Source organism: Chaetura pelagica, unplaced genomic scaffold, assembly GCF_000747805.2.
Source record: "Chaetura pelagica isolate M959 unplaced genomic scaffold, ChaPel_1.0 scaffold3, whole genome shotgun sequence".
Taxonomy (NCBI): domain Eukaryota; kingdom Metazoa; phylum Chordata; class Aves; order Apodiformes; family Apodidae; genus Chaetura; species Chaetura pelagica.
The window spans coordinates 12,267,042-12,280,808 of NW_009952974.1; the positions used below are offsets into that span (position 1 = coordinate 12,267,042).

At 38.2% G+C, this 13,767-nt stretch overlaps 1 protein-coding gene across 4 annotated transcripts in view; it reads left to right on the forward strand.

The window, feature by feature from the left end:
- The window catches only part of RAPGEF4 (Rap guanine nucleotide exchange factor (GEF) 4), a 122,938-nt gene that overhangs the window by 57,353 nt on the left and 51,818 nt on the right, over positions 1–13,767 (forward strand). For 2 of the 4 annotated variants that reach the window (XM_009996154.1, XM_009996156.1), the window contains exon 6: positions 1,648–1,649. The exons of the other annotated variants lie outside the window; for them this stretch is intronic. In XM_009996154.1, coding sequence (XP_009994456.1) covers positions 1,648–1,649 — 2 coding nt within the window. The remainder of the gene's footprint in view (positions 1–1,647; positions 1,650–13,767) is intronic. 4 annotated transcript variants of the gene reach the window in all.

Consider the following 13,767-nt stretch of genomic DNA (forward strand, 5'->3'; position numbering starts at 1 on the left):
TACATCTTCAGTAGTTCTGATCATAATGTGGCATTTGTTTCAGGGGAGAGGAGCCTGTGTCAATCTTCCAGGGAAGTTTATAACTATAAATAATTTGCTTCAAATTAAATGTAATATATTCCACTCTTGAATTATGAAATGCATGTTCTTCTCTTTTAGCTGGTGCTTAGCCTTTTGCAAGTACTGTAACAGATGATTTTCCGTATTTGCTAATTATTTGAGTTTCATCTTCATAGCTTAATATTTTTCTCCTGGCACATCTATTAGATTTTGATGAGTAATACAAGGTTTTTCTTTTAGTACATGCCTTGGTATTTTCTCACCATATGGGCTTGTTTGGTTTTCCTAGTTCATTAAAATCTATTTAAAAAATTCTATTTAGAGAAGGCAGCAAAGAGATTTTGTTTTACCCAACAGGAATTAATTTTCATTTAGGGTTACATTATTGCGTGCCATTTAATGTAATATAGCAGTTAAATTAAGCATAAAATTCTGAGCCAGAGTATGCTACTGACCTCTGTTATATTTTGGGGAATGGAAACAAAGTCAATGTAAAGCTGTCTTACATAAGGGAAAGTAACACAGCTTCTGTCTTTTTAATTAGTCGGTCTTATATCTGTACACTGGTCTCTCTAGCTCTAGTTACTGAAAATACTCGTGGGGTAGAGTTGCATATAGCTGCATCTGTGAGATGAATGCAACCCTAAAGTCAAATTGACAAAATCAATAATAATTTCAAATACATTTTTTTTAAAGATACAGAAGGGTACTTAGAACGCAGGGGAGGTCGGGTTCCAGCCTGCAGACAAAATAGGCAGTGCTTCTGTTTCCATCTATTACCAGCAGAGCAGGCAGCAGGGTTGCATGGTGCTTCCCACTATGGGATCCTGTTCTTACAATTTGACCACTTTTTCACCGTTTATGCTGAATTGGCCATGCTGAGAGTATGCTGCTGGCTGGGTTTTAAATTGAAATGGATCAAACCTCTCTGACATTGAGGTTGGGGGAAAATACATAGCCCATGTTAAATGGCTTTGCCCAGGGATACCCAAGCAATCCTGCCCTTTGGACTAGGAGCGTGACATCTGGGGTATGTTCTGGCAGTAAGGAGTGCCATTTGTGACCCTTTGCAAAATAAACTCTGGTGTTAAGCCCTGAAAAACCTCAGTTGAAACTGGCTCACTCCCACAGTCACCAAGGAGGTGATCCTGCCCCTGTACTTGGTCTTGGTGAGGCCACACTTTGAGTCCTGTGTGCTGTTTTGGGCACTGCAGTATAAGAAGGACACTGATGTGCTGGAGAGGGTGCAGAGAAGGGCAACTAGGTTGATCAGGGATCTTGAGAAATGACTTTATGAGGAGAGGCAGAGGGAGCTGGGACTGTTTAGCCTCTAGAAGAGGAGGCTGAGGGGGGACTTCATTGGTTTCTACAACTACCTGAGAAGGTGCTGTAGTGAGGCGGGTGTTGGCCTCTCCTCCCTAGTGACTCACAATAGGACAAGAGGAAATGGGGTCACGTTGCGACAGGAGAGGTTCAGGTTGGATATTAGGAAAAATTGCTTCACTGAAAGAGTGGTGAGGCATTGGAACAGGCTGTCTAGGGAGGTGGTACAGACACCATCCCCAGAGGTGTTCAAAAAACAGGCAGATGTGGTGTTTTGAGAGATGGTTTAGTGGTTAGGGGATGTAGGGTGGACAGTTGGACTTGATGATCTTGAAGGTCTTTTCCAACCTTGATGATTCTGTGATATATTTAAAGAAGAGGGCACTGCAGAAATTACTTGTAGAGATACAGGGATGAATGTGGGTATGAACAGAGGACAGACCCACTGAGCATTAATCTCCACTCTCCTATGGACTGTAGTGCTGAATGGCTTTTTCTGCTATAAGCAGATGTTTTAAACTCCTTTGCAAATTGTGTGTACTGTGCCTAAGAGAGCGCAGGAATGATCCACAGAAAGCATTCCTATCTGTCATTAATAACACTTATTTGATAGTTAAAAAGTCCTAACTCTGCTGATGATCCAAGGGGAAGTTTTATTTTGGTTTCCATAGTGGAATCTCCGTATTTCAGTTTGCTAAAAGAACCCCCACAAAAAAATTCTGCTCAACAGGAAGGCTGAAAAATTAAGTGTTGAAAGGAGAGAATTTCAAGAATGGAGGCTGACTGAGCAGTGTTAATTAAGTCCTCTTATCTTTGTTTTTTACGGTACTGACTTCAATTCTTCATGTTTATTATGATACAGACTTTGATTACCTGCTCATATACGTTTTTCCTGTGACACACTCAATTAAAACAACATCTCACCTCTAAAACCATGCTAACTTTCTTTTTGTGCAACTTAATTCCTACAACTGTTTGCAAGCTACATACATCAATTTGTGTTTTCATTGGAAATGTACATCTTGAAAGGGGGAAAGTGCATCTTCATCTCCTGTGTACTGAGAAGTCCATACTGAAACAAGATGTAAAAAGGTTAAGTTGTACAAATTCATAGAGTACTTCTTGCTATTGGGTGAAGAGTATGTATAATTTTTTTTTCCCGAAATCTGTCTTGCAGTTGCCTTTACGTTCCCTATATTGTCCTTAGGTTTCTATTGTGATAAAGAGTTGCAGGAGCTCCCCCTAGTGCACGAATATTCGAAAAACACATGGATCGACTGTGACCCTCACAGGCTGAAATGTCCCCTTTATGTTTTCCTTGTAAAGACTCCAAATCCTCTAGACTGGAAGCTTACTGGACGTTATTTATGTGAAGGCTCTTTGTGTAGAGAAGCTCCTATAGGATGTGTCAAAATACTCCTCTGAAAGGCACCTTTTCATCCATCATGTTAGCACAGGGTTAAAAAAAAAATAATCCCTTTTGTTTTCTGTTTTTAAAGTGGTCACGTAAAAGCACAATGTACAAATATTTCTAAATAATGTCTTCATGCAGTCCTAACTGTACCAAATACTTTTAGAGGCTATTCTCTGACCATTACTGGGACCAGTTACACATATATGAAAGTAATTTGCTTAGAGACTTGAACAAGTTCTCCATTTTGCTCAAAGTGGAAATGCTCAGGGTTCAATCATTATCATAGCCTTTATGAATTTGGCTAGTGCAGAGGCTGTTCATATAGTTCCTGGCAGTGAGTTACGTGTTCACAGCGTATGGCAGGAGAGATTAAAGAGACAGGAGCATGAAATGAGTAGCATTCTGTGAAAAATATTTTTTTCATATGTTAGCAATGAACTTGATCATGAAAAATGTGAAGATCTTTATATGTCATCAAAGCTTTTTAATGTAAACAAAATTGTTAGTAGGTCTGTTGGCTTACATAAGTGGGCTTTCCATAAGTGAAATATTGCAGAACCGTGAGGGAAGGTTTTGGTACATCCAGCTCCAGCCATAGTGATTCTCATTTGATCATTTACTATACAGGAATGAGTAGCTCTGTGAAGAAAAAGAACAGATCCTTGTACCAGGTTGCTGTGTATTTACCAGTGTACGTGTCAAATTAGCTTAATTTCCCTTCAGTGTGTACTTGATCTAGTTCAAGGATTCCTGGTTCTTGAAGCCCTTCTGTGAATTTGAAATAAAAAAAATATGGTCCCTTCTTTCCTCAACAAGGATTTTTCATTGTAGTGTTTCTAAGGACAATTCTAAGGATAAATAGCTGTCTACAAGAATAGTGAGATCGGGAAGAGATACAGGCAAGACTTCTCTTGGTAGATGAATTACATTTTTTTTGCAGAAAATGGCAGAATTTTGCATCCTAAAGATGCTAGAGGAGTATTCTTATTTTAAATTTTACCCTGATTTTCTAAGAGCAGTAACAAGGGAGAACTAAATATATGTTGGTATGTTTCAGTTTTCATATACAAGCAAATTGCCACATATTTTGGGAGAAGATTAATAATGGGAAATAGTGAATAGTGTCCAATAGCACAGTGCAGTTGAATTGTCAGCACCTGAAGACAGAGCCTCCCCTTCTGTCACAGCTGCAGAATATTCCAGAAGCAACCACTGCCCTTTGCTCAGGTGAGGAAAACCAAGCTTGGAAAAGTGTCTGTGTCTATATAATTCGTTAAGTGCTGCAGTGATTCTGCGTCATTGTGAAACTACCTGCAAAATCCAAATCAGGGTAGTGTGACTTTTATCATGAAGGAGGAGTGAAAAGATGAAGAATGAGAGTTACAGGAGAGAGAGAGAGGCAGACCTCCTCTGTTACCAGCAGCATAATCTGTACACTCAAGTCCAAGTTAGAGCTAAACTATATGAACTTTTAGCTCCATAACTTTTGCATCCAATTATTAATTTGTATTATCTCCACAGTATTTTAGTGGAGAGTCCCCTAAAGCAATTATCATTGTTATTTTGTTGCTTTCCACTTCTCTTGCCTTATAAAATTTTTTATGTCAGTCTTTATTGCAATTTATGTGTATCCTAAAGCCTTGCAGGTTTTTTTTGTGCTGGATGCCATGGTGTAAAGGAGGGATGGAGGCCTCTGCTTCATGGACAGTGCTGGCAAGGACAGTCTGATAATACATAGTGTGGAGTCACATTTGCTGACTCTTGCTCCTTACTTGTGTCTTCTGTCTGATTCTGTCCCAACCCATATAAAACCATGCATGTATGCTCCATTTATCTCTTACAGTTGAAAGGCAGAAAGAGTGGGTAATTATTCTGAGAAAAAAAAGATAGTCCTTTTCAAGGTTCATGTCTTCAGACAAGTCAAGCATATACAAGTAACACTTATATTTGAAGCAGGAAAATGAATTTTTTTGAATCTTGTAATTATTTTCTCAAGTTTGGCAGAAAAATTGGATCAGGAATCTTAAAATCAGATTTCTTCTAGTCACTCATATAATCTCTCACAGACAATTTTGTCTTCCTGTCCTACAATGCATGCTGGAAATTGGTGTCCCACAAAGTCAATTGTAGTTCTGGGTCAGTGAGAAGTAATCGATGTGTCTGATCTGATCATTTTGAAGCATTTTTTCTGTCTGTATACAGATGACAAAAATTTGAGAGGTTAATAAATAGTGGGGAAAAGCTGTTCAGTGATTTTTTTCTTGTTGTTGTGTTAGCTGGTCAAGAGCTAGGAGCCTGTTGTACTGTTTTCACACAAAAAGCACTACCATCACCAAAAGAAGTGGTGTTCATTTAGAGCCATTCCAAGTTAGAATTCCTGGTGAAATAATGTCAGATATTTATGACAGAGCAAAAGATGCAGCTGGACTATTATCTCCATCACTGGAGATAAGGAGAAAATGCTTTTCAGGTATTTAAAGATTTATGATTTTCCATTGTTTATTCTTTTTGTAAATTTCCTTCTGGAAGAGAGCTTGACACAAGATTGTGATCATGCTTGATCTTTTTGTGCTTTATCATCAGTGATGCAGCTCTTTTAAAATTAAAAATAGCAGTTAGTGAGGAAATACAAATATATGTAGCCGAGTTGACTAGTAGAGAAATTAATACATAATTTAGATTCCAAAGTAAAAAATGAAAAAAACCCATTTTCTTCCAATATCACTAATTACAGTGCTTCTAATTAGGAATACTCAGCCACATTTTCATCTTAGGAAATTAAATTATATAAACAATTTGTGTAATAACCTTAGCATTTGTATGATGACATATATATAATTTAATAATAAATTAAATACAAACTGGATGGAGAAAGAGCCAGTAGCTTAACAGGGGAGAATTATGATTAAGTCTTTATAAACTTTCCAGTACTTCTTTGTCCATCCTCACTCATTAAAGCAGCTGACTTCAAATGCCTCAATATGAGGGGGCTAAAGAAATAACTTTCTCTCATGCCACTCTTCCCTCGCAGCCTTTCACACAATGGCTCAGGTGTTTACTTTTCACCTGAGCCTGTTTTCTGACCCAGCCACCCTTAGAGACACTTGAGAGCCAGCAGTGACAGCAGGAGCAGAGGTAGGAGAGGGTGGGTGTGCAATAGGAAGGTGATGGAAGCATCTGCGTGAGTAACAAGGCAGAGCCTGGATGTGGGGTTCAAGGAGGGGATGACCCCTGGCTGTGCTTGGGGGTTACAAAAAAAAGGAATAAATTACAAAATACATGCAATAAGTCCCTTTCCACTTCAGAAGGAAATGGTTCCATCATATCCCTAAAAGCCAGACATCACAGAACTTACACAGCTTGGGCTACATACTTAGAGAGGTAAAATCAGGTCTTCTCTCTCAGAGATGTACTGGGGTAAATGGGGATGTAAAGAGATGTGGTTTTTTAGGGGAAAATGTCAGCTGGAGTAATTTCACCTCTCTGTATCAGTCTTGGGTTAATTGTTGCAGTGTTCTGTATACATTTGTGGAACCAGTTTTTTTTTTCTCAAGTTGCTGTAAAGATTCATTTAGCAACAGAAACAGCTCAGAGTATGTTTAGAAATGTCTGTCCCTCACTAGTTATCAGGGAAGATGAGCTGAAATTCAAAACAATAAGAACACGTGAACAGGCCTGATTTAAATGGTATCAACTTAAGCAGCTTAAATGGTATCAACTTAAGGAGCAAATTTGCAAAGATTAAATATTTACTATTTTCCAATGCTAACTGTATTTTATTCAGATTGTCAGGAATTGATGGTAGCATTCTTTTACTGTTTTCTTGAGAAAGAACTCTTCACACAGATGCACATTAACTCAGTGTTTGTGTTTTATTTACTGATTATTCCCATTACATTATGGAGTGAATGTGAAAAACAGTCCACTGAGGTTAGCAGAGCTGTGGGGGTGCTAACACATCCCAGTGAGGGACAGGAGCTGTGTTTTGAATCAGAACCACTAGGAAGAAGGGTGCTACCCTAACAATACTACAATCCAGTTTAGAAACAAAACCACCCAACAGATCAACTGCACAGTCTGAAAGACTTGGGTGAAGCAGGATGGGTAGCAGGTTCAGTCCATCAGTACCCTCCATTTAGACAAGCTTTTTGTAGACATCATGGGAAATAGGACTTTTAAGGAAGATAAGAAGCTTGTTTTGTGAATATTTGCCAAGAGAGAATGCTTCTCTTTTCCACTGACACACAAATATGTAAATTAAACAGAAGTGCTTGTATGGTTTTTATGTTTATGACAGAATGCTTGGCTGAAAGAAGAATGCTTGTGCTTTTTAAAAAATGTGTTCTGGTCTAGCCATCAGTGTGGGATTTCTTTTCTTTGTTTACTTTCATGTACTAGAGAAGAAAAGACTTCTAGGAAATATATTCTGTGTAGATGGAAAACATGTATATAGATCATTAAAAATCCTCTGTGAAGTAGGATAACAGAAGGTGTCACACTGAATATTGTTACATTATTTCTTTTCTGTTTCATTTTTAGCAAAAATCTTGTTTCAAAAAAGGTAGAATGAGGGGTAGATAGGACAGCTGGTAGATGTGCTGCAGTCCTTCAGTGTTTCTTTATTTCATATACATTCACACAATGCACTGTCCTGACCATGGAGAAGGAACCTGTAATTAGCAGAAGAGACACAAAACTGGTTTAAATTGACTTCTCTTCCTCACTTGCCAGAGACTTTATCTTGTTGCTGACCTGCCCAGGGAATTCAAGAAATAACCTTCAATGCCTTGTCTCACTTTGATTACTTTTTCTTGCTGTGTTTAAAACAATTACAAAATGCTGAATATAAATGTTTAGGTGCTGGACTTCCGGAATGTCAATTGCAGTGTACAGCAATGTTTTAATTTGCTCATTATTTTCACTTGTCAGAGATGTGAGTAGATACTGTCACCCCCATTTTACAGATAAAGAAGTTGAAACACTCAGAGGTGGAGTGACTAGCTGGGGGCACACAGTATCTAAACGACTATCACCCAGCAGTGCTGCTCTTGCCTCAGTTGGGTGGCATTTTGACTGCACTGAAGTCAAGAGTTTTACCATTTATTTTAATAGGTTCACAATTTCACCCCCTAATTCACACTTCAGCCAATTTTTGGCACCCTTATGTTTGTCATTAAGCCACTTCATCTAAAATTTCACCACCTAGTTCTTCAAGGGCAGTCCTGGCATCTGGGTGTGATTACGTGATTTGTGCAAGGTCATGCAGGCAGAAAGAAGGAAGAAAACTGAGCTGTCTTAAGTACTGGTCCTGACAATTTCTACTAGTCTATTTTGCTTGGTTAGGTTGTTTGTAGTATGTTAAATATAGGAGTATTTAGATTAGAGGTGCTCTAGTTTTATGAAACTCGGAAGATTTTAAAGATGTGATTAATTCCTTTAACTGTGACAGTTCCTTAATTTTGCAGACATCCTTGTGACTCTGTGTTCCTCTGTCCATACCTTGCCCTGTTTCCTACTTCTGCTGTTTGTGGGTGTTTCTTAAGAAACTGCATGGTTGCCTTTTGAGATCATGGGTGGTTTGAAGTTGCTTTAGTAATACAATTTTAGACTACCTAGGTGAGCTACATGTCCTTTTAATACTTGCATTGTTTGGTAAACTTAGATGAAGTGCTCTTTCTTGGTAATTTGTCCTTTGTTAATTGCAAAGTGCTGCTAAGTCACCTACAGACCTGGCATTAGGTCAGTCATTATCAATTTTGGACTTTTCCAATGAGGAGACATGAGCAGGCACTTTATTCTTTGGCTGTCAGTACTGCCTTGTGGCAAGTGCTAGGCAGCATGGGCTGGTTCTCTCAGCTGCTACATACACTTGTGAAGAGATTGTGAAGAAGTGCCTGACATGCTTCCAGCATGGTAGTGATTGTGTTTCTATTCCTGCTTCTCTTGTCTTCTGGAGGAGTGTGGTGAGGTTTCTCTGTAGATGTGACTGTGGTCTGTGTTGGATGAAGCTCAGTCCTGGTAATGTGTCCTGACCATGAGAAGTCCATGTGGCAGGAAGTGTGTGCCATGGTTTCTTATGGACTGTGCATCCTGGGGGGTTGCTTAGAGGTCATGACATACATTGTTTGCTGATAACAAGTGTTGGTCAGTGTATCAGTATGTTCTACATAGGGCTTCTCCAGAGATCCAGCATAGGCTAACAGAGCACAGAAATTCTTCCAATACTTGTTTGTTTTCCTTAAAATTTTGAAAAAAAACTTTTCAAAGGGCCATTTTATGAGAGGATCATTGGTTACCTGCCTCTCTGATGTTTTTCAGCAAGCTGCTTTCACTAAGCGCATTGTTTTACCTGCAGCATCCTAGCACAGGTCGGTGCAGTCTGCATAGACACACTCTTTTCTCTGCAGATGGAAATAGGACCAATGGAGTTAACTTTAGGATACTGGCTATACTTTCACCAGTATTGTGGGGTTTTTTGTATGTTATATTTCCTCCCATGTGAACCAAGTAAGACAGTTACAGCCTTTCAGAAGACGTCTGCAAGGTTATTGAAACATGTCAGTAATAAATGGCAGTCATCAGGAGTAATTTGGAACCAGTAAGAGTAAGAGCTAAAGATGCTGTGATTCCTGAAATACATTTAGGAGAATAAATGCTATGGGCCTGACTCAAAACCCATTGACTTCGGTGGGATTTGGATTGGGCCCTAAATCACCAATAGCAGTAAATACTGAGAGTGTAAAACAAACAGACCTCTTAGTGATATGGCTGTTGCTGCTGCCACCTTTTGACTTGTGTGGCTTTTGTCCTTTGTTTCTTCTGGATCCCTTGCCAGCCAGCAGGAAAACAGATGTCACTTGCAGTTCTTTTCAGTGCCTCAGTTAGAAATAAAGGGATAAACGGTAGTTTATCTGATCGCCGTGGTAACCTCACATACCATGCTTAACTCCAGTAAATACAGAAATTTGTTCTCTGTTCAGAAACAAGCTACACTGAGGTCATGGGAAAAACATGATTCATTGGCTTTTATGTTATTTCATCTTAGTTCTTTTCAATATACATCTCCTACATTAACATTTGAGAGTAGTAATTTAGGTCTGTAGATTTGATTCTGTAGATCCAATCTGCTGTGCATCTAAAGTATTCATTTATGTGTAAAGGCACATCCCATTACAGCTGCTTAACAAGGGAAATAGAAAAATGTATTTTTAAAAGGGATGTTCTTAGGTTTTATTTAGCAGATTCAAGTAACTTGACAAATACAGACCTTGTGTTAGGTCTCTATTGTTGTTCATTATAGTCTTTATTTGTTTGCATATGGCTTGCTCAGTGATGTAAGAAGCACAGAAATAAAGGCAGCTCTTGCCCTATACTTTCTCATCTAAGGCCTATTTCTCCAGAGATTAAATGTGTGCATGAAGTTATACACATGAATAGCCGTATTTAAATTTATGGTATTGTTTTTATGCATAAATATTGGCATCATCAAAGGAATGGAGGCTGAAATTGTTACTTTCTGGGCAAATTTAAATAGGGAGTTCTGTGATAGGCTTCATGAAGGGTTTGTTTGACTGGCCCTAATGTGAATCCATAAATGTACAGATACAGAATTTTTCAGTGTCCCATTTTGTCACGGTTTCTCATGAACATTCTCTGCTTCCCTTTGCCACCACCTGCAGCTTTTCCTTCTCTGCCCTCCAGACCCATATGCACTTTCTCCCCCCACAGGGGGATTGGCAGATCGTATTAAACTGTGTGTGACAGGGCAGGACCAGCTGGCAAGCAGGATGCTGCTGCTGTGATGCTTTATCTCATGCTGAAAGAAAGCTAAGTGTCACTCCTGATGTACCTTATGTATCCTCCCAAGCCTTCCACACCTCCCTGCCAATCTGTGCCGATATTCACCACCCACACTTTTAGAAAAGCTTCATGGATGTCTAAGCTGAATCTTTCTTACAGCAATTTAAACTCTTTATTTCCTGATCTCTGCATTATGGACTAGGTAGCTTTCTTGCTTTCAAAGGCTTTTTTAATCTGATGGCTTTTTTATTACACTTCTGCTAAGACATGTCCTTTCCTTTGCTGAGCAACTTCTATTATTTATATTGTGCTTTCTGATTATTCTTGTTGCTCTCCTCTAAATTCTGTTCAGCTGGCACAGATGCTTTTGAAATACATTGGACAAATGAGACACAGTGCTTTAGCTTAGGTCTTACCTAGGGCTTACTAAAGCAGAAATGTGTTATGTATCTAATCTGTTGTTATGTATCTAATCCCAGTATTTGTTGCTTTCACACAAGTATGGCATTGCTTACTCAGTTCTGTTTAAAATCTGTTATAAACCTTATTTCTTTTTCTGTGGAATTTAGGACAATTTTTCCTTGCCATGTCTTTCTATAGCTGATTCTTTCTGCTTCAGAAAAGCAGTCAGCACTAAGTGTTGTGTAACAGCATCATATTTTTTTGACCAGTGTCAAAACTGTATCAAATTGTAGACTTATTCTCCTATGTGTGTGCAGTCCTTCCCATCCTGAAATCTCCTGCAGAATCAGTGTACATTCTACTTCATCCGGTGGTAATATTTAGTATTTTCACATGTGATAATATTCTTAGGAATGCTGCTCAGAACAGACCTCTGGTATGACTGCCAGTTTGACTTTGCTTCAGTTGTGATTGCTTTCAAAAGATACTTTTCCAACTGGTTTGCACCTATTTTGTTAGAATGTAATCTGCCCTTTGCAGAAGAGAACATCTTATGAGAGAAAGCCAAAGTCTTACTAAAGGAAGGGGTAGAAAATCTACTGTTTCTTCCCTAATCTATTAGTGTTGCTGCACAGTCATGGAAATAAATTACATCAGTGTGGCATGATTTGTTCTTGTTTAATATATGTCACATGTGACTCATCTCCCTGTTCTTTTCCAGGTACTTACAAATGGACTTTGTCTAGGAAAACAAGTTGAGCTGGCATGTCTATAATTTTTCAGCACTTTCCCCGTTTTTTGTCTTCTGCTGCCTTCACTAATCCCCAGCAGTGGCTGCTGCCCTCTCAGAGTTTCATCAAGCTCTTCAAGTTTCCTGCATGAAATTCTACAAACCCAGCCAATCTGAAAATAGCTCACTTACAAAATATTTTCTTGACCATTCTTTTGTGGGAGTTTTTTTCAGTAGGAGATTTTAGTTTTCACTGCTACTTAAGATATTAGCCATCTCTCTTTGTATCTCTCTGATACAAAAAAAAAAAAAATCATCTGCTTCTGTCCTTGAATTATCTGTCAATAGATTTTTCTCTGTTGAACAGTAGATAAAAAAATGTATTTTCTTTGTTTTATTACTCATGTACTTGTGGAATATTTTTCATAGGTCTTGACATTTCTTGGTAGATCTGTCTCATTTTATACCTTTGTTTTTTTAATTCTGTCCTTTGTTATTCTATTTATTTTTTATACTTGCCTTTTGTAAATGCCCTGCTTTCTCCTTTCTGTGCATTACCTTTTTGTATTTCATTGAGAAGTTCTTCCTTTAGCTGAGTCTTTACTACATGCTTAACTCTGTGCTAGGATATATTGTACATGTTAGTATTGCTTCTTTAAGTAACTGTCGGCTCTCTTTAGCTCATTTTACCTTATACTTGCCCTATGGCCTGCTCCAGAAATTCAGCTGTCAGTATTCTCTTTTTCTGGAAATTTTCTTCCTAATCCATTGTTTCTACGCTGATGTTCCTCTTACTTCCTTCTGTAAAGTTCTGACACTGGATCATTTCATTATCACCTTCACCCAAGTTGAAGTCTCTCTTTGCAACTGATCCTTCTGCATTGGTCAGAATCAAATGTAGCTGAACAGGCCTTCCTGCTGCTTTTTGCAGATTCTTGGGCTGTGCCTTAGCTTTCATCTTCGTTTTTTTCTGTGCTTTTGGGTCGAAATCTTCTAACTGCTCTTCTGTTCTGCTTTTATTAGGATGGGAGATTTATTGAGAAATCTTCATCCATATTCAATTTTTTCACCTAATAGTTTAATACATTTTTGTTTAGCCTAATGGAAACAAAAGAAGAAAAATGTACATTCATTTTCACTATTCTATTGCTGTAAAAGTCTCTAACATTTTTTGTCTTGTGCATTTTATCTCTTCTAGAAGTATATTTCTAACTAGAATTAAAATGTGGAAGTTAGGTTCTTTTAAGAATGTAGAATTTAAAAATAATTGTCATAATGACTTCAATGCCAATTTAGCCAACTGTTTAAGTGTACATTTACTTTCAATCTCATTAAACTTGATGAGGACTTGGAGTTCTTTTAAAAGAAAATGAAAGCAAAATTTATTAATACTCAGAGTGATATCTCTGACTTCATTGTTTATTTATACACCTGTTTGTTATTCCGTGGTTTTGTTTGCGTTGGAGGCATCTTTCAAAAGATTATTGCTATTCTTAGAACCCTTGAACTGCAAATGTAGATTGTCTGAAGCATGCTTCATACTGTTCTGGAAACCAAGAAATACTGACAGATGTTCTATAGGTCTTCTGATGGGACAGATATATTTGTAACTTAAATGGGTCTTTGAGAAGTTGTTGACTTATTCATGAGAAAAATCAGGAATTCCAATTTGATTGTATTGATTTGCCTTTTCAGAAACTTCTTGTAAGGTATGGTTAGAAATGAAAAAACATTTGCATTGTTTTCCATATACAGGCCTCTCCATTAAGATCTTTTAATCTTTTTTATTTCTGTCATGTGCTTCCCTCATTTTCCCCTTCCTGGCTGACCTACCATCTCCTGGTGCATTCATAGCTCCTAGCACTATTTGCTTACTACCAGGACTTTGTCACATCATTAAAATCCTTTGGCAGTTAATGAACAGATACCCAGCGTAAGACTGATGCCCAGCAGCCATGCAGTACATGGCATGTGTTTCACTGTACCTCCCACTTGACTGTACTAGTGTAAGGGAGCCGTGGCTGCCATGGACAGAGGT